Source organism: Suncus etruscus, chromosome 14 (genome assembly GCF_024139225.1).
Source record: "Suncus etruscus isolate mSunEtr1 chromosome 14, mSunEtr1.pri.cur, whole genome shotgun sequence".
Taxonomy (NCBI): domain Eukaryota; kingdom Metazoa; phylum Chordata; class Mammalia; order Eulipotyphla; family Soricidae; genus Suncus; species Suncus etruscus.
The window spans coordinates 85,746,843-85,766,904 of NC_064861.1; the positions used below are offsets into that span (position 1 = coordinate 85,746,843).

A 20,062-nucleotide genomic window follows, 5' to 3' on the forward strand; every position below is an offset into this window, starting at 1 on the left:
TTTTATCTCATGACCATGTTTATTACTTGTTTGTTGTCTTTAATGCTGTGGTGCTTATTGTTGTGGTGCTTTTTGAGGGTTTTTGTGGTTTGATTTTATTACGTATTCTTGTTATGTTTTTCTTTTTCACTTTCTTCCCTTAAATTAATATTTATAGCCTCTAGAAGGACTCCTTCCCTTTTTTGCTTGTTGGATTTTTTGCCCCATTCCATTTTTTTCCCTTCTAACAGACCACATAACTTGAAACTCTTGTTCTGCCTCACAAATTGAGAGAGAAATAATGGAGGGTAACAAGATCAAATAGTCGTAAGAACATTGAGTAAAAGTGTAAAATGAACAAACTTAAACTCCAAAGCCAATGACAACAGAATAGATACCCAATCTATAACAAGATAGACACACAGGGGATCACTTATTCTAGCAGCCCAGAGGGTTAAGGAGGGGGAATGGGATGCATGCTGGGAACATGAGGACAACATTGGTGGTGGGAATGTCTCTGATTCAATGTCACTATGTACTTAAAATATTACTGTAAAAGATTTGTAAAAAAAAAAACATTAAAGCCTGTAAATAAAAATATGAAATAAAAAATATATAGTAAAATAGAGCCATTAAGCAAAAAAAAAAGTAACCACACACAAAGCACTCATTTTTATTAACATCATCTCACTTTGCAGCAAAGGTACATTTGAATCCAAAATACAGAAGAGCAATAGTTGAGCTCACATAGTTGAGCAACAGTTTAATACAGAATGTGAACTCCTATGAAACTCCAAATATGATATAATCTCTCTATGCCTCTACTTTATGCTCTCACTCTCCTCATCTCTATATCTTCTCTTTCCTTCGACAAGAAGCCATGACAGTGGAAGGTCATGAACACCTGAAGGGTCCTTTTAGGGGCCATTGCAGTGCTATAAGAGGCTAAGAACTCTGAATTATATGCAAATGGATGGATGAGGATCTTGGGAACAGAAGTACTCAGTTTTTAATAAAGAAAGAGAGAGAGAAACTTGGTAACTTGTATTAGGAATGAAAAAGGAGAGATCACTACTGATATGGTAGAGATTCAAAGGGTAATCAGAAACTACTTTGAGAAACTCTATGCCACTAAAAATGAAAACCTGGAAGAGATGGATAAATTCTTGGACTCATAATCTTCCACGGTTGAATAAAGAGGATGTAGCAAATCTAAACACACCCATCACTATTGAGGAAATTAAGACAGTAATCAAATGTCTGCCCAAAAACAAAAGCCCAGGCCCAGATGAATTTACTAATGAATTCTTTCAAACCTTTCAAGAGGAACTACTACCAATCCTAGTAAAACTCTTTCATAAAATCGAAAAAGCGGGAAAACTTCCAAATAGCTTTTATGAAGCCAACATCACCTTGATACCTAAACCAGAAAGAGATACTACCAAAAAAGAAAATTACAGACCAATATCGTTGATAAATGCAGATGCAAAGATCCTCAACAAAATCCTGGCAAATAGGATTCAATGCCTCATTAAGAAGATCATCCACTATGATCAAGTAGGTTTCATCCCAGGAATAAAAGGATGGTTTAACATCCGTAAATCTATCAACATAATACACAACATCAACAACAAGAAAAATAAAAACCACATGATTATATCAATAAATACAGAGAAAGCATTTGATAAGATCCAACACCCATTCTTGATCAAAACTCTCAGCAAGATGGGAATGAAGGAACCTTTCTCAATATAGTTAAGACCATCTACCACAAGACAGAGGCAAATATTGTCCTCAATGGAGAAAAAAATGAAAGCCTTTCTCTAAATTCTGGTACAAGACAAGGCTGTCCTCTCTCACCACTCCTATTCAACATAGCACTGGAAGTACTCACTATAGCGATTAGGCAATAAAAAGATATCAAGGGAATCCAGATAGGAAAGGAAGAAGTCAAGCTCTCGCTGTTTGCAGATGACATGATACTCTACTTAGAAAACCCTAAAGTCTTTACCAAAAAGCTTCTAGAAACAATAGACTCATATAGCAAGGTGGCAGGCTACAAAATTAGCACACAAAAATCAATGGCCTTTCTATACACCAATAGTAATAAGGAAGAAATGGACATTAAGAAAACAACCCCGTTCACAATAGTGCCACACAAACTCAAATATCTTGGAATCAACTTGACTAAAAATGTGAAGGACCTATACAAAGAAAACTATAAAACTCTGCTCCAAGAAAAAAGAGAGGACACGTGGAAATGGAAGCACATACCCTGCTCATGGATTGGCAGGATTAACATCATTAAAATGGCAATACTCCCCAAAGCATTGTACAGATTTAATGCAATCCCTCTAAAGATACCCATGACATTCTTCAAAGAAGTGGATCAGGCACTTTTGAAATTCATTTGGAACAATAAACACCCTCGAATAGCTAAAGCAATCATTGGGAAAAAGAATATGGGAGGAATTACTTTCTCCAACTTTAAACTGTACTACAAAGCAATAGTTATCAAAACAGCATGGTATTAGAATAAAGACAGGCCCTCAGATCAGTGGAATAGGCTTGAATACTCAGAGAATGTTCCCCAGACTTACAATCACCTAATTTTTAATATAGGAGCAAGAAATCCTAAATGGAGCAAAGAAAGTGGCTAGCCACTTGCAAAAAATTGAACTTAGATCCCCAGCTAACATCATGTACGAAGGTTAAATTCAAATGGATGAAAGACCTCGATATCAGACCCGAAACCATAAGATATATAGAACAACATGTAGGTAAAACACTCCAGGACATTGAGACTAAAGGCATCTTCAAGGAGGAAACTGCACTCTCCAAGCAAGTGAAAGCAGAGATTAACAGATGGGAATATATTAAACTGAGAAGCTTCTGCACCTCAAAAGAAATAGCGCCAAGGATACAAGAGCCCCCCACTGAGTGGGAGAAACTATTCACCCAATACTCATCAGATAAGGGGCTAATCTCCAAAATATACAAAGCACTGACAGAAATTTACAAGAAAAAACATCTACTCCCATCAAAAAAATGGTGGAAATAAATGGACAGACACTTTGACAAAGAAGAAATACATATGGCCAAAAGACACATAAAAAAATGCTCCACATCACTAATCATCAGGGAGATGCAAATCAAAACAACTATGAGGTACCACCTCATATCCCAGAGATTGGCACACATCACAAAGAATGAGAACAAGCAGTGTTGGCAGGGATGTGGAGTGAAAGGAGCTCTTATCCACTGCTGATGGGAATGCGGTCTAGTTCAACCTTTATGGAAAGCAATATGGGGATTACTCCAAAAACTGGAAATCAAGCTCCCATATGACCCAGCTATACCACTCCTAGGAATATACCCTAGGAACACAAAAATACAATACAAAAATCCCTTCCTTATACCTATATTCATTGCAGCACTATTTACCATAGCAAGACTCTGGAAACAGCCAAGATACACTTCAACAGATGAATGGCTAAAGAAACTGTGGTACATATACACAATATAATATTATGCAGCTGTCAGGAGAGATGAATTCATGAAATTTTCCTATACATGGATGTACATGGAATCTATTATCCTGAGTGAAATAAGTCAGAGAGAGAGAGAAAAACGCAGAATGGTCTCACTCATCTATAGGTTTTAAGAGAAATGAAAGACATTCTTGCAATAATAATTTTCAGACACAAAAGAGAAAAGAGCTGGAAGTTACAGCTCACCTCATGAAGCTCACCACAAACAGGGATGAGTTTAGTTAGAGAAATAACTACGTTTTGAACTATCCTAATAATGAGAATGTATGAGGGAAATAGAAAGCCTGTCTAGAGTACAGGTGGGGGTTGGGTGGGGAGGAGGGAGATTTGGGACATTGGTGATGGGAATGTTGCACTGGTGATGGATGGTGTTCTTTACATGACTGAAACCCAAACACAATCATGTATGTAATAAAGTTGGTTAAATTAAAAAAAAGAATTAAGTTTTACTAAAGCAAAGAAGAAGAAGAAGAAGAAGAAGAAGAAGAAGAAGAAGAAGAAGAAGAAGAAGAAGAAGAAGAAGAAGAAGAAGAAGAAGAAGAAGAAGAAGAAGAACTCAGTTTTTAGCGAATTCTCAAAGGACACAGGGAAGCTCAGTGATTCACCCAGCTCTAGTTTGAAATGGACTGCTAAAGAAACCTCTTCTGAAGGTTTCTATCTTCTTTTCCCTATAAATCCCCTACTATGGGATGATGATAAGCCATCCTCTGCCCACTGAGCTTCAATTTCTCCCCAGACCACCAGTTTGCAGTAAAAAACTTGAGGGTTCCTCATCACAATGCTACTGATTTCTAGCTTCTCAGGGCTGAAAGGAAAACCAAGTCTCAGAATTTACAATGTAAGCACAAACACGGATTAATATCCTAAGGACACACACACAATATCAATTACTATATCCCAAGCCTCCATATATGGAAAAAAATCTTTGTTAAAAATACTGAAGAAAGGACTAGAGAAATAGTACAGAGCATAAAGCATGTACCTTGCTTAGATCCATCCCAGTCTGAATTCTGGTACCAATATAGTTTCCTGAATACGACGAAGAGGAATCACTAAACACGGAGCCAGGAGTAAATCATAATCACTGCCATATATTACCCAAACAAATAAAAGCAAAGGGGTTAACAATGGTTCAGATTCAGAATAGGTTAATCCTCACCTGGGAGGAGAAACGGAGATGCTCCAGCAGCTAGAAGTTATTGTTGGTGTCCCTGAACTCCAATTATTTGTGTGTTGGTGGTGTAGGTTGCATTATTAATGAAGGAATATATAATAAAGCATAGCACCATGCCAGGAAATCTGTACTACCAAGCCCAGATCTACCAAATGCTCCAAACTCTCAGCTACCTTATTCTCATATTGATATTCATTATAGGATTACACAGGGCATCCCTCTCTCATGCCTATTATCCTAGTACACACAATGAATGAACATTAACTGACATCTTTTGTGACAAAGGAAGCATCTATTTCATTGGTGTCATCGTGCCCTTTTGGCTCTCTCTTCCAATAGTAGACAGGTGCCCAGAGTGAAAGTGAGTTCCCACACCCATGGCTCACTCCCAAACATCCCTCCCCAGCCTCCAGCTCCAAAGACAATGCCCATGTGCTTGCAACAGAGAAGTGATGCCTCTGAGCACCCTCCACCAGCTTCATCTCCATGCTTCTTAAGCACCAACCATTGCACTCCCATTCCCAAGCCTGGAGGGAAGTTTCAGTCCCACCCATGAGTGATCCCCAAGAACTGAGAGGGGGGAAGATGCCCCAAATCTCTGTCTTTCTGTACATCACCTTTAGGAATAACCTGAGCAGTCCATTTCTGTCCATCTGCAGAAGTGACCCAAGAAAGGAAAGGATGAGGGCTTGAAGAAAGTGTCCATGAGCCTTAGTCATAAGCAGCAAGAGTACCTTGAGGGAGATCGCAATGAGCTCCATGATCCTGGTTGGCCTACGTCCACACCTGTTTCCAGAAGGGCCTTTTATCCTGAGCTTGCCACTATGTCCAGTTAGGTAACCATCCAATTCCCGCCTCCCTAATGTGAACTTAGAAAAACAACCACTAAGGGAGGGTGGGTGAAAAGGAATAAGGCATCAGGGAAGGTGAGAGGAAAATTGGGGACAATAGTGGCAGGAAACGAGCACTCGTGAGGATAGTTGTACATTGTGTGCCTATAGCTCAATCATGAACAACTTTATCTGTGAAAAAAACTTTTTTATGAACAACCTTGTAATTGTGGTGTTTAAATTAAAAAAAAAATTTAGAGCAGTGATAGGGCATTTGCCTTGGGTGCAGCCTGCGTGGGAGAGACCTGGTTCAATTCCCAGTGGTCCACATAGTCTCCCAGCTTTCCAGGGGTGATTTCTGAGTGCAGAGCTGGGAGTAACCCGAGAGGTGCTGGGTGTTGCCCAAAAACCAATAAATCAATCAATAAGCAAAGTTTAAAAAAATAATAGTTTTTAAATCATGAAGGGTGATCATTTTCAACTACCATTGTTATAATAGTCCCTTCTCTGTCCTAACTGCACTCCCCTTCCCCTTAGAAGCAAGCTTGACACCATGAACCAATGTACCATCTCAGTAACAGTATTGCAAGCCACTGTGCCTACAAGGAAATAGAGGAAGAAAGTGAGAGAGATAAGAGAAATTAAGAAAAAGGGGACTGGAGAAGAGTGGGTAGGGATTTGCCTTGTACACAGTTGACCTGGGTTCAGTGCCCAGAATCCCATATGCTCCCTCAAGCCATGAGTGTGATTCCTGAGCAGAGAACCAGGAGTAGCCCCTAAGCACCACTCAGTGTGGTCCCAAAACTAGAGAGATATATAGATAGATATCTCAAAAACACATCTTACTCTCATATTGGAACTATTTTTTTTATTTTACTTAAACACTATGGTTACAAGGTTGTTTGTAATACAGTTGGGGTTTTGCCCCACAGATAAATTTGTTCATATTGAGTTACAGTCATACAATGTAAAATAACCTTCACCAGTGCACATTTCCTGCCAACATTGTCCCCAGTGGAACTAAAAGATTTTCTATAGAGCTGATTGGGAAAGTAAGATAGATGTTGAAGGAACAGGGAGTTCTGCTATTGAGTTAGAATCAGTGGCTAATGGGTCCATGGAAGATGGGTCTGTTCCTTGTGATATGGCCAGACTTTGTCTTCATTCTCCAGGGTCTGCATGATAACATTGAAGAGCCCTTCCAGAGGGGCTGCTGTTGACAATTCTCCAAGGCATCCCATATGGTCCCCCAAGCCTGCCAGAAGGAGTTTCTGAGCTCTGATTCAGAAGTAAGCCCTGAGCACCACTGGGTGTGGCCAAAAACGAACAAATAAGGACAAACAACTAAAAAATAGTTTTTACCCAGAACCCCTAGAAGAATCATAGTCCAGTTGACTCTTTGGTTTTATTTATCAGGCTTGTAATGTGTTTTGTTTTTATTTTATGATTATTTTCCTTTTGCCACTTATTTAGGCACCATGGTTTCCAAAAATGATAGGCATGCAATGTTCTAACATCACACCCACCACCAGCACGTAATTATCCCTTTCTCAAAGGCTCAACCTTTCTTGGCAGACTATGGCCTGTTAATATTAGTTAGTAGTAGACCAATGTTATTCCTTTGTTTATTTCAATTCTCACATGAGAAAAAACAAACTTCATTTGTCCTGTCAGCTGACTAACTTTATTTAGCATTATTCACTCTAATTTCCTTCAGGTCACAGCAAGTTGCATGACTTTATCTTTGCCAATATGTGAGTTGAATTCTATTGGATGTATATACTACAGTTTCTTTATCCACTCTGCTATTCTTGACTCTTGAATTACTTTCAAAGCTTGGCTATTGTGAATACTATGGAAATGAGTATAGGAGAATGTTCGGAAAAAGTCTTTTTAAAACGGAAAATTGCTTTTGAGTTCTGAGAGTTGTCAATAAGTGGGATTGGTGGGTCACATGAAATCTGAATTGTTAATTATGAATAAGACTTTATACTGCCTTCCATAGAGGTTACAAGTGGACAATAGTATATGAAAAAATCACTCGTCATTGCTTATGATCAGATAAATGCAAATGAGATAATAAGATTCACCCACAGCAAAAAGGAGCAGAAACAAATGTTAGAAGAAATGTGGTCAAATGGTACATCATTCCTTATTACGACTAGCCTTTGATTCAGACTCCTTGAGAATTTTTGACTTGGATAAAAACAATAGAATAAATTGGGCGCAGAAATAGACTCATGGTTTAGTGCCACAAGTTCAATTTCTGGCATGTCACTAATGCCAGAGTGAACCGGTCCATTGATACTGGATCCCCGCAACTAAATGCTAACCCTTGATGAGCACCAGAAGGACTGCACTGTGATGAAAGGAGATGAGTCTCAGGAAGCACTTCCTGGTAGAGGTGGCTATTAAGGGTGGAAAGAGATACTGGCTTGAAGCAAGTCTTATTAAGGAAGGAAGAAGATATGGAGAAAGGGGGCATGTCCTAGAAAGACAAGGACACTTAATGCCCCCAAAATCCTTTGAGTCCTTTCTCTCAGTCACTTTGGCGGGGCAGGAAGCTGATCTTGTATGAAGGGGGCACTTTGGTTACACTATTTTCCGTGGGGGTGAGGTCAATGTCTTCGGGTGCCTTGTTGGTGTCCAAGGTGAAGTTCTGAAGGATGGTGGTAAAGAAGAGGAATAATTCTGTCCGGGCGATGCTTTCTCCAAGACAAATGCGCTTCCCTGTGGGCACAGAAGGTCACTGGAGTGGACACCAGGTCACACACCTACTTTGTCCTGTCTCATATGAAAACCCAAACACAGATTTCCATTGTATATCATTTATATGGGTTTGACTTCTGATTAGCAGGTTCAATTTCTGGGCAGCTTTTCCAAAAGCAATATTCCAGAAAAGTATGTATGGCTTCCTTTACAATTCTCAATAACTCCACCAAGTACCTGGACTCACTTCTCCTAGACATCTGTGCATGTCATGTATGTGTCTCTTAATGTGTGCAGATTTTTGATCAAACAATTTAATGTCCTTCCTATCTAATATGAGAGTGGACCTACCTCATAGAAGCATCGAGAAGTCAAGGAGTTATTAGCGGTAACAATTCTTAAAATAATGCCACCCTGCATAAAGGACTATATATGTGTAGTTGCTGTCTGTTTTTCTCTGTATGGGGAGAGGATGTGTCTCTGACACTGCACTTATTTGTATCTCCAGCTCCTGATCTCAGCCTGAGAGCATCAAAGTTATAAAAACACTGTTAATGTGACATAACATTGTAATGAGGGTCCAAAGAGATAATATAAGTGTAGTCTCTTGCCTTGCACATGGTCAACCTTAATTCAATCCTGAAACTGCATATAGTCTCCCACACATTGCTAGGGGTGATCCTAATGATAGAGTCAGTATTAAGCCACTGAAACTGCCTGTTTTAGGCCAAAAATTAAAAGTTGGATGATTTACATCAAGTTTGGAGGGAATGGGAGTCTAAGGTTACCATCAGCTTCTCCAAAATAAAAAAAAAAAACCATCCCCAGAACATGTTCAACTGCTAATGTGGTGAGCAATGAAAACAAAGGTAGAACTTTCCATTTACTTTGCAAACTAATGATGTGTGGAAAAACTTTCAAGGACAGAATTCCAGGCAATGTGGATGCCTCTGAGAACAAGAGACACCTGTTTGTGTGGCATCAGCTGCTCATACAGAGCCAGGAAACATGAGTTTAAGAAAGGCTCAGGAAGATCTCCAGATTTATTGTTCTACAATTTTGCTGTGGCCCAGTGCTGTCCCATTCCTTCCAACACAATAATGGTATTTCTCTGTTCTAATGATACTTTTTGATTTGTCTTTCTGCCAGTATTGGTCATATGCACCTCTTATGCCACAGATAGCTGAAGTTACTGTATTGAAAACAAGAACTTCCTCAGGATCTTCTTTTCTCCCAACGTTTAAGAAGCCTGAACACTAAGGGTTTATTAAAGTGGGGATACACACAAGTGACAATATATTGAGATCCTACAAAAAAAACTTCTAATATCCTGGCTTGTTTTTCTGAGGCACCATTCTGTCCCCACCTTCAAGATTTGCCCTTGGTATTCAGACTCTGCAGATCACACTCTTTCCTGTGACCGAATGGACACATTCATGAGACCTTTAGTGTAGAAGTCTATGCTTCCTGGAATTGTTACCACCCTGATTGCACAAACATTACCCAAAGTACCTATAGATCATTCACTACAGTTTAGATTTATATAGTAAAAATGATTCAAGCAGTTGTTTTGTGCTGATGGGATCTCTACACAGGAAATATTCAATTCTTGATGAGCTCATTACTTAATCCCACTCTGCACACTTGTACACGCTTCTGTAAAACGATCTATAATTCCAGCAGGCAAATTATCTGACAGAATCCCCATAAAGGACTGGACTCAAGATAGAATTCAAGAAACATTTTATAGTGAAGTGTACAAGTTAAAATATACATCCATGGCTGGAGTCTAGTAGAGCAGGTGAGGATAAAGGTATTTGCCTTGTGTGCGTTTAAAATCAGGTTTAATACACTGCACTGCACATTATCCCCCATCACTAAGAGTAATCACTGAGTAAAGATCTGGGAATAAGCTCTGGGCACTGTCGAGAGTGGCCAAAAAATATATTGAGATACACACTGACATATATATACATGTCTTAGTGTCCACATTTCTGTGGTCTTAATGATTGAGTCTCATCCAACATAATAAAGATGAAGTGGGTCTGGTCTGCTTAAAGAACTGGATGATGCTAACTACTCAATAATCAAAGGCCTCTGACCTCACCACGACTAGGATTTGGGACCAGAGCAAGATTAACTTACCGATAGAAAAAGGCATGAAAGCATCACACTTCTTAAATTTCCCATTGGCATCCAGAAAATGGTCAGGGTTGAAGGTTTCTGGTTTCTCAAAGGAATGTGGATCATTGTGAGCAGAGCTCAGGATGGGATATACTTCGGTGCCCTTAAGGAAGGTCAAAAGATCAGAAGGTAAGCTGGTATAGCTGGTACAGTACATGCCTTGCAAGAGGCTGACTCAAGTTCAATCCCCAGCAACATATGGTTCTCTGTGCCCTGCCAAGAGTTGCCCCTGATTGGATAGTTAGAGTAAGCCTTGGGAATCTCTGGGCATGGCCGCAAATCAAACAAACAAAGATAATGCATTTCAATAGTCCCATTCCCCTCAGATGGGTCTATAGGAAAAGAGGCACTTAATATTAAAAACCCACAGGGGGGAATTATGAGAATACAGGATGCCCACACAGGATACATTCAGGACTCTTGTTGGCCTCACCTTTGGGATGAGGTATCCTCGGAAGTGTGTGTCCTTGGTGACAGAGTGAGGCAAGCTAAGGGGGATCAGGTCCACAAATCTTTGAATCTCATGGATGACTGCATCAGTGTATGGCATGTTGACTCGGTCACTGAGAGCAGGAGCACGGTGTGAGCCAATCACCTGGTCAATCTCTTTATAAACTCTCTCTGCAGGTAAGAGTAGGAACTGTAAGTGGCCTTCAAACAAACATGTAGCAAGAAGATGATTCTTGGCCTATGTGTTTCTATTCATGGGCACCTGAGCCAGGAAAAAAAACCTATAGGTAAGATTGTATTCCAACATTGTTATCCCTGAAAACCAATTCTAGAAGACATAGCAGGGAAAGGAGCAACAAGAATTCCACAAAAGAAGCAAAATGATGCATGTAAATCATAGATGATTTATCCAGATCAGAGAGTATAGAGGTGAGCTGCTAAATAAAAAAGGTAAATAAGTGGATGTGTAAAGAGAAGGAGGGATAAACAAAGAGTGAGTTGATTGTTAAAAGAAGAAGCAGCAGTTGGAGAACATACCAACAGAGTTTTCATTTATCCATCTAGAAGGAACCTTCACTTGATCAAGGGCTTATTTAAAACCTGCAGAGCTCCCAGACTGAAAAGTACATGCTGCCTCTCATTGAGCCAGGATCCATTGTCTTACATATGCAGCTTAAAAAAGATCAGGTGATCCACTCACATAAATAAAACCCCATTCTGCCCACCTGTGATATGGGGGTACTTGAGCAGGATCAGGAATCCATAGCGAAGGGTGGTGCTGGTGGTCTCAGTGCCAGCAAAGAAGAGTGAGAGCACACCGATGAGGAGGTTCTGCTGGTGGAACTCAGTGCTGGGGTCAGATTTCTCCTGAATACAGAAAGAGAGTGTTGAAGTCATTGGAGCCTAGACTGGCACTAACTGTGGGAGCCTCTCTGGAAACCTCCATCTATTTCTTGTTGTTCAACATTTCATCCATTCTCTATGTGTCCAGTTGTCTCTTGGGCTTTAATTTAGCATTTCTTTGGTGTTTGTTTTCTCTTCCCAGCAGCTCTTTTTGCTTCTGGGTCTCACCAAGACTTCAATTTTCATTTGTCCCTTGCTCTGTGATCGATTTAATGGTCTGTCTCTATCTGACTCTCTAAGGAGAGAAACCAAGTAGATTTTTATTCCTCCTAAAGTCAGAGACCTGTTGCTGCTGCCTAGGGGTTTCAGAGAGAGGGAAATTCACTGGTCAGAGAAAGAAAGAAAGAAAGAAAGAAAGAAAGAAAGAAAGAAAGAAAGAAAGAAAGAAAGAAAGAAAGAAAGAAAGAAAGAAAGAAAGAAAGAAAGAAAGAAAGAAAGAAAGAAAGAAAGAAAGAAAGAAAGAAAGAAAGAAAGAAAGAGAGAGAGAGAGAGAGAAAGAAAGAAAGAAAGAAAGAAAGAAAGAAAGAAAGAAAGAAAGAAAGAAAGAAAGAAAGAAAGAAAGAAAGAAAGAAAGAAAGAAAGAAAGAAAGAGAAGAGAGAGAGAGAGAGAGAAAGAAAGAAAGAAAGAAAGAAAGAAAGAAAGAAAGAAAGAAAGAAAGAAGAGAAAGAAAGAAAGAAAGAAAGAAAGAAAGAAAGAAAGAAAGAAAAGAAAGAAAGAAAGAAAGAAAGAAGAAAGAGAGAGAAAGAAAGAGAGAGAAGGAAAGAAAGAAAGAAAGAAAGAAAGAAAGAAGAAGAGAAAGAAAGAGAGAGAAAGAAAGAAAGAAAGAGAGAAAGAAAGGACAGAGAAAGAGAGAGAAAGAAAGAGAGAAAGAAAGAAAGAAAAAGAAGGAAAGAAAGAGAAAGAAAGAAAGAAGGAAGGAAGGAAAGAAAGAGAAAGAAAGAAAGAAGAAAGAAAGAGAGACAGAGAGAGAAAGAAAGAGAGAAGAGAAAGAGAGAAGAGAAGAGAAAGAAGAAAGAGAAAGAAAGAAAGAAAGAAAGAAAGAAAGGAAAGAAAGAAAGAAAGAAGAAAGAAAGAAAGAAAGAAAGAAAGAAAGAAAGAAGAAAGAAAGAAAGAAAGAAAGAAAGAAAGAAAGAAAGAAAGAAGGAAAGAAAGAAAAGAAAGAGAGAGAAAGAAAGAAAGAAAGAAAGAAAGAAAGAAAGAAAGAAAGAAAGAAAGAAAGAAAGAAAGAAAGAAAGAGAGAGAGAGAGAGAGAAAGAAAGAAAGAAAGAAAGAAAGAAAGAAAGAAAGAAAGAAAGAAAGAAAGAAAGAAAGAAAGAAAGAAAGAAAGAAAGAAAGAAAGAAAGAAAGAAAGAAAGAAAGAAAGAAAGAAAGAAAGAAAGAAAGAAAGAAAGAAAGAAAGAAAGATATAAAGCGTCTTTCTCATGCTTTATCTTTGGCCCCCGGGACCAGCAGGTGCTGCTTTTGGTCACTTTGGGCACTACCCCCCCCCCCCCAATCCAACTGTTCAACTTTTTCTTTTTATATGCAGTATGACAGCAGACAAACCCAAGCGGCATGTCCAGGTACTGTGTACCCGTTCAACTGTCATTACAGTGGGGCTACCCAAGGGGCATGGCAAGTTAACTGCCATGTATCAAGAGAATCTATCTTTATTTGTCTCTCTCCTTGCCTTCTTCTACCCTTTGTCTTCCCACTAAATCTCCCATGCCCCTACTTTTCCATCATCCTTGTACCCCTTTCTTCTTGACTCTACATCATTTCCTCCCTTTTCTTTCTTCCCCTCTCCCAGGCCCAACTTTTTCCATGCGAATCAGGTAGGCATCAATGAAGTCCCTGGGAGCAGTGCAGTCCAAAGTCTCGCGATGCTTCTCCACATGGCGACGGATGAAGTCGACAATAGCTTGTAAATTTTTATAGATCTGCCTGTGTGTGCCAGGGAAGTACTTCAAGATGTGAGAATAGAGCTCAAACACCTGTGGGAAAAGAGATTTCTTTAGACAGTTTTGGGGCTGAATTTAGCAAGATACAGCTTCTGGAAACTTCCCTGAGATATCCTTCTGTGTCTGTCTTTCCACCTCTATCTCTATCTCATTCCTCTTGCATCCATACAATCTCCTTCCTGAATTTTGCTCTTCCTGCATCTTCCATTCTTATCCTCGCATCCTTAGGTTGGTGTCTTCTCCCACCCCTCCATCTCTTTTCTTTACACATCTCTTATCCTTGACTTATGTTCTGTGAATGTTTCAATAGCAAAAAACACCTTTTTCCAGAGTGAACCGCAGAGCCTAAGAGTGATCCCTGAAGCTCTTCTGTTAGGAAGCCAGCCAGCATTAATTGTGTGTAATGTCCTGAATACAGCCAAGAGTATATCAGCTCCACAATCATGGACAGAAGCACAAGGTCTGTATAAAAACACTGCATCAAGTATGTGAGCTCCCACTGAGCACCAAAACCAAGTGTGATATGCAAAAACCACTGTGTGTGCCACCCTTAGTGCTCAGGATAAAAATAAAGGGGGGACAAACAAAAGGAGAAAGAGAAAAATGGGACCAAATTAAGGAACAGGATCCCTTATCTACTAGAGATTTGGGGAACTGGGTGAATGATTTGGTAATCTAGGCAGAAGAGTGGATTTCTGGAAGTTTCTCTCAACCATCTCTTTTCTACTATGTCTCTCAAGAACTTTTATCAGGGCCTGACTTATAGACAAGATTTGATCCACAGCATTCCATATGATCCTCTAAGTCCACCAGAGGTGACCCCTAAGCACAGGACCAAGAGTAAGCCCTGAGTACCACCAGGTGTGGCCCAAAAACAAAGCAAAAGAACCCTTATCCCTGCCCTTCTCTCTCCTCTCCTCCTCTTTCTAGCATCTTCCTTTTTTTTCCAAACTCACATTTCCTAGTCTGAATGTTGGTCTCATTCTACTCTCTGATTCTCTCTTCCTACCTCACCATTACTTGCCTTTCTTTCTCATGACCATGTTCTCACTTTATCTCACCATCTCTCCTACCTCTGGTTTCTGCCTCCCTGTCAACCTTATTTTTCCTGCTCTCTCTAGCCCTACACGAAATTCCTACCTACTCAAGCAGATCACGTGTACTCTGCATGCCCTAAGTGTTCACCTCTTCCCAAATGCATTCCCCTTCTAATAACCTGGCTGGGGAAGGAGCTCAGGAGATTAAAGATTTCTAAGAACACGTTCATCAGCTGCAAGAACTCAGGATCTTGGTAGGAGAATCGTTTCCCAAAGACAATAGAGCAGATGATGTTGGCGGTACTGAAGTGGAAGAAGAAGGTAGGATCCTGGAGTGTTCCTGGAAGGAGAAGGCAGGTTATTAGGGACCTTGAAGTGTTGTGCATTACTCTGACTTTCCTCATTGGCCCAAAATGACTCAGAAACAGGACAATGATAAGGGACCTCCATGAGTCCATATTGTGTGCCATACCTACTTCAATCACAGTCACAAATTGGTCATCCCTACTGGTGTACCCATCTCACAGATGAGTATTTTCCTCCGAACAGAAAATGAACACCATGGTTGGGATAGTCCCATGGACAAAACAGCAGAGGTCTTAGAAATTAAGTAGGAGGAGCTGGAGAGATAGCACAGCTATAGGCCATTTGCCTTGCATGCAGCCAACCCAGGAAAGATCTGCATCCCATATAGTCCCCCAGACTGCCAGGGGAAATTTCTGAGTGCAGAGCCAGTAGTAACCCTGAGCACCACTGAATATGCTCAATCAATTAATCAATCAGTCAAGTTTATATAAGGGAAAGCCCCTCTTTTTGTCTTTTTTTTCCTCCTCTTTTTTTAACATTTTTATCCTTTACATGGGGGGTCCCAGCATTTTCATAAAACCTTGGAATATGGACTATTTTGTTTTTATCTCATATTTCTGTACTTTTCTATAAAATTAAGAAGGCAAAAAAGAAAGAATGGGGGCCAGGGGCCAACTGGTCTCAGATGCATTGATGGAATAAAAGGACAGAACTAAATATCCATGCTAAAGTCAATGACAATCAAATCAAGAGATGTAAATTTTAACAATCTAAACTTAAATGGGTCAGTTAGACTGGCAGGCTAGGGGCAGAAGGTGGTGGTATAAGGATGCACTCTGGATTCATGCATGGAGGGAGGTCTACACTGGTGGTGGGAATGGCCCTGGCTCACTGTATATCTGAAATTTAACTAAAAAGGACTTTGTAGATCACAATCATTCCAAAAAATAAAATTTCAAAAGAGAAAAATTGAAATATAAGGGGGAAGCAAAAATTGCACCAGGAAAAAATGAAGAAAAACAATGTCAGGGCTACTAAATAGAAAGGGCAATCTGAGGAAAAATAGAAGAGGGAATTTCATGGCTTTACTCTGTACTTTAATGGTGCTCATCGGTCTACTAGTTTAACATACCTCAGCTTCTGTTTTTCATATGCCCACTAAATTTTGATGTACCTACTGATAGTCTTTAATGTTTCCTTCACTTAAATAATAAGCCACATATTGGAGATCTGGGAAGGGGAGCAATGTTGCATTGAGTAAATGGCCAACCTGTGAGCTCACAGATTGACTGCCTGTCAGGCCATGCATATGACAACTCCATTAAAGGGGAACTCAAAAGGCCCACCAGATGCATGCCCAGATTTTCCTGGCGTGGAAAACTGATAATTCTCCAAGAAATATTTGTGCAGCAGATTCGTTGTAGGTTTTTTGACCCTACGTGGATTACTGGCAATATTTCTTAGATTCATGTCATGGTACTAACATTACATTCCTTTGTTTATTTGGCTATTTCTGCCTTGTAAAATTACAGGCAGAAATATGGCCTCAATAAAATTCTTTTGCCCAGAGAAATCCCAGCACCAAAAATCAGCAAAGACAAGCTTGCTCTCTTCTTATCATTCTTTTTTTTTTTTTACTTAATTTATTTCACTCCTTAGTCCAAAGGAAAAGAACTGCAGCTTAAACCCACCTACACCCATGCTTTCCCTACCCAGAGGAAAAACTCAGCTTCCGTGTCCCCCCATTCACAATACAGACCAGGCAAAGGTCCTGGGCTGAGGTGTATATGGGGTGCACTTACTATACCTCCTCTTTCTATACAGTCAGTGTAAAGAACACAGTCTGTGGTAAGCATTGGGAGGCCTCTTCTTGTCATTCTTATTTACATCTAAAAGCAATTCAGCAAAGTTAGCTGAGTCTCTGTAGATACTAGCTTTCTACAAAATTTACATTTCTTTAACTTAGCTCTCTGCTAACTCAATAGCAGAATAGCAGCTTCAGTTTTCTTCTTGCTAACCTGCAGACCTGAAAAACTGATCCAGCTACAAATATCAGGCAACCCTCCTTTATATTATGCCATTTTCTCCCTTCTAATTTTTTAGATAGACCCTTTCCAACTGAGCCTAGCCAGTAATATTGTTATGTAAATATCAACAGGCCCTGTTAATATTTCGGTTTTTCTCTATACTCCCGCCCCCTGTCAAAGGGGAAATCCCTTTCATGCCCAAGACTGGTTTTGCCCTATATATATACGCCCAACATGAAGATTAAATTTTGTCACATGCTTGCCAGAACATGTTGTCCCCATATTTCGTGTGTGGTCATTATTTATTTCATATTTCGCCGTCTCATGCAACCCACTCTCTCTGAAGTAGGATTCATTGAAATCCACTGGCACTGTAGGACAGAAGCCGCCTACAGCAACTGCCCAGGCTACACTAAGGCACAAACTGTTTTTGTTTGCTTGTTGTTCTTCTTATTCGTTTGTCTCATTCTCAGCAATAGATCCCAGTTGGACAGAGGTCAAAGTGTCAATCCAGTTGATTGTATCCTCTTTCCAAAAGAACTTTACCTGAGTCGAGTATCCAGCTAAGCATCAATGAAACCCAGATGTAGACCCAGATAGTGACAAAAACAGCAGCTGTGTAGCAGATCCCCCCCCCCCCCAGGAGACTGTACCAGAGGTAAAGGTCATAGAGTTCCATCTGTGTTTAATCTGCCAAAATCATGTACAATTTAAAAAATGCTGCCCTTGATGATCTTAACTGTCATACACCTTTCTTCAATCTCTACCTTTTGGGTCATCAGACACGACAATTCCACCTGTATTGGCTGGTCTTTGCACATTCCAGACTCAGAAGGGAGGACAGAGCACTATGAATCCAGGAACCACTGGTGGATGCAACCTCACTCCTGATCTTTCCTATAGCTCCCTGTCCCCTGCAGAGCTTTCCTGCCCCTGTCTGCCAGTGTCTTTTTTCTTTACCCTTTCTCTTTCTACCTTTCCCGGCCCCTTCACTCTCAGTCCTGGTATCAGCTGGTCTCTTTTTGCTTGTTGTTTTGAAGCCACATTTGGTGGTGCTCAGGGCTTAGTCAGATTCTGTGCTCAGAGATCACACCTAGCAGGGCTCAGGGAACCATCTGAGGTGCCAGAATCAAAAGTGATTTGGTCACATGCAAAGTGAGTTCCCTACCCACTGTACAGAGGGACTCTGCCTCCTCAGTGGATCTATTTAACAAAGTCACTGTGTCTTTTTCTCTGACTCTTAGCCATGCTGCTGCTCTCTGTGTGCCTCTCAATCCTTGTCTCTCACTATTTGTCTCTCATTCCCTATCTCTCTCTGCTCCCTGTGTCTCTGTCTTTCCCTCCCATTCTCTGTAGTGATTTCTTCCAATCTCCTGACAAAAGACTCTGTCACCTTTTTGTCCTATCAACACCCATTTAGGAAGAATCCAAAAGCAACCAGAAGTACATTCTGGTTTGTCTATATCCCATTGCCCACTTTTCTCGTTGCTCTTCACTCTGGAAAGGAAGAACTCCCAGCACCTCTCTGGTTTTTCCCTCTCTTGTTTCCTTTCATAGAGTTGTTTTTCATGAGCAAAGTAAAGAATGTTCTAACCTTCTGTCTTAGTGCTGTTCTTGACAACATCCATTCTGGCTTACTATGACTTTCCTCAATGACTTATCTGTCCCCAGATCTCTGTCTGGTAATCTTTATTTGTTTGTTTGTTTGGGGGCCACACCCGGTGACACTCAGGGGTTACTCCTGGCTCTGTGCTCAGAATCGCTCTTGGCAGGTCGGGGGACCGTCTAGGATGCCAGGGAATCGAACTTGGGTCCATCCTGGCAAATGCCCTGCTGCTGTACTACTGCTCAGGCCCCTGTCTGGTAATCTTTAAAGCTCTGTCTTTCTCTCTTTACTTTCCCTCTCTATCTTCACCCTCGTTTCTATTACCATACACTGCGTGTGCGTGTATGTGTGTGTATGCCTAACATTCACTCTTTCTGCTCTACCCTTCCCCTGAGGTTCACCTTTGGTGTTCCGCAGCTCCTCCATCAGACACTGAGCCTCTTCCTGGATTCTCTCCTCCACACTCTGCTTTCCCATGCCAAAGTTCCTCAGTGTGATCAGAGAGAATCGCCGAAGGATCTTCCAACGTTCCCCATTAGCAAAGATCATACCTGGGGGTTGTAGAGACAAGACAGATTGCAGAAGAAGTCGAAAGTAGGGTCCCTCTACACCACCCTCTGCCTCCCATCCTGGATTCAGGCTCCCCAATTTCCATCCTCTATCCCATCTTTTCTGGTACCTTCTAGTCCTTACCATATTCCTTGGTGACAGGCTCAACCACAGAGATTTTCCCCCGGCCAGAGAAGGCATCAGCTTGATCCACCAGCGCCTCTCGGATAGTCTCTGTCCCACAGAGCATGACCACAGGCCTTGGTCCCAGGTACACAGTAAATACATCCCCATATTGCTCTCGGATCTGCCAACATATCCATGCCATGCCTACTGTTATTTTCCACCTCTCTGGTCATCTTTGTTATTTAAGATTTAAAATACAGGGACCAGAGAGATAGCACAGTGGTAAGGCATTTGCCTTGCATGTGGCCAACCAAGGTTGGATCCAGGTTCAATTCCCGACATTTCTATGGTCCCCTGAGCTCAGGAGCAGTTTCTAAGCTCAGATCCAAAAAAAAAACCCTGAGTGCCATCTGGTGTGGCCCAAAAATGAAAAAAGAATTGGGCTTATATTTATCACATAGGCTTATATTTATCTTCCCCCAATAAAGTAGTGCTTTTGGTCTGGCTCAGACTCAGTAATCAGAGTTCTCAGTAGCACATCATGTAAATGTTTATTTTTAAATTATATCTTTATTTAAACACCTTAATTACAAACATGACTTTGGTTGGATTTCAGTCATGTAATGAACACCCCCTTCACCAGTGCAACATGTAAATGCTTTTAATATCACCAATATTCATACCTTTGTC

The 20,062-nt window shown here is 40.5% G+C and overlaps 2 protein-coding genes and 1 non-coding gene across 3 annotated transcripts in view; all 3 read right to left on the reverse strand.

The window, feature by feature from the left end:
* LOC126028134 (cytochrome P450 2B11-like) overlaps nt 1–20,062 on the reverse strand; it is a 260,434-nt gene that overhangs the window by 128,573 nt on the left and 111,799 nt on the right. The gene's annotated exons all lie outside the window — the stretch shown is intronic.
* LOC126027511 (cytochrome P450 2B11-like) overlaps nt 1–20,062 on the reverse strand; it is a 34,539-nt gene that overhangs the window by 6,979 nt on the left and 7,498 nt on the right. The window contains exons 2-9 of the mRNA XM_049786506.1: nt 19,391–19,553; nt 19,099–19,248; nt 14,938–15,098; nt 13,578–13,754; nt 11,603–11,744; nt 10,861–11,048; nt 10,389–10,530; nt 8,082–8,264 (exon numbers count right to left, since the gene is read on the reverse strand). Coding sequence (XP_049642463.1) covers nt 8,082–8,264; nt 10,389–10,530; nt 10,861–11,048; nt 11,603–11,744; nt 13,578–13,754; nt 14,938–15,098; nt 19,099–19,248; nt 19,391–19,553 — 1,306 coding nt within the window. The remainder of the gene's footprint in view (nt 1–8,081; nt 8,265–10,388; nt 10,531–10,860; nt 11,049–11,602; nt 11,745–13,577; nt 13,755–14,937; nt 15,099–19,098; nt 19,249–19,390; nt 19,554–20,062) is intronic.
* Nucleotides 16,797–16,929, reverse strand: LOC126029363 (small nucleolar RNA SNORA51). Its single transcript, XR_007502975.1, has one exon. It is a non-coding gene; the product is annotated as a small nucleolar RNA SNORA51 (small nucleolar RNA).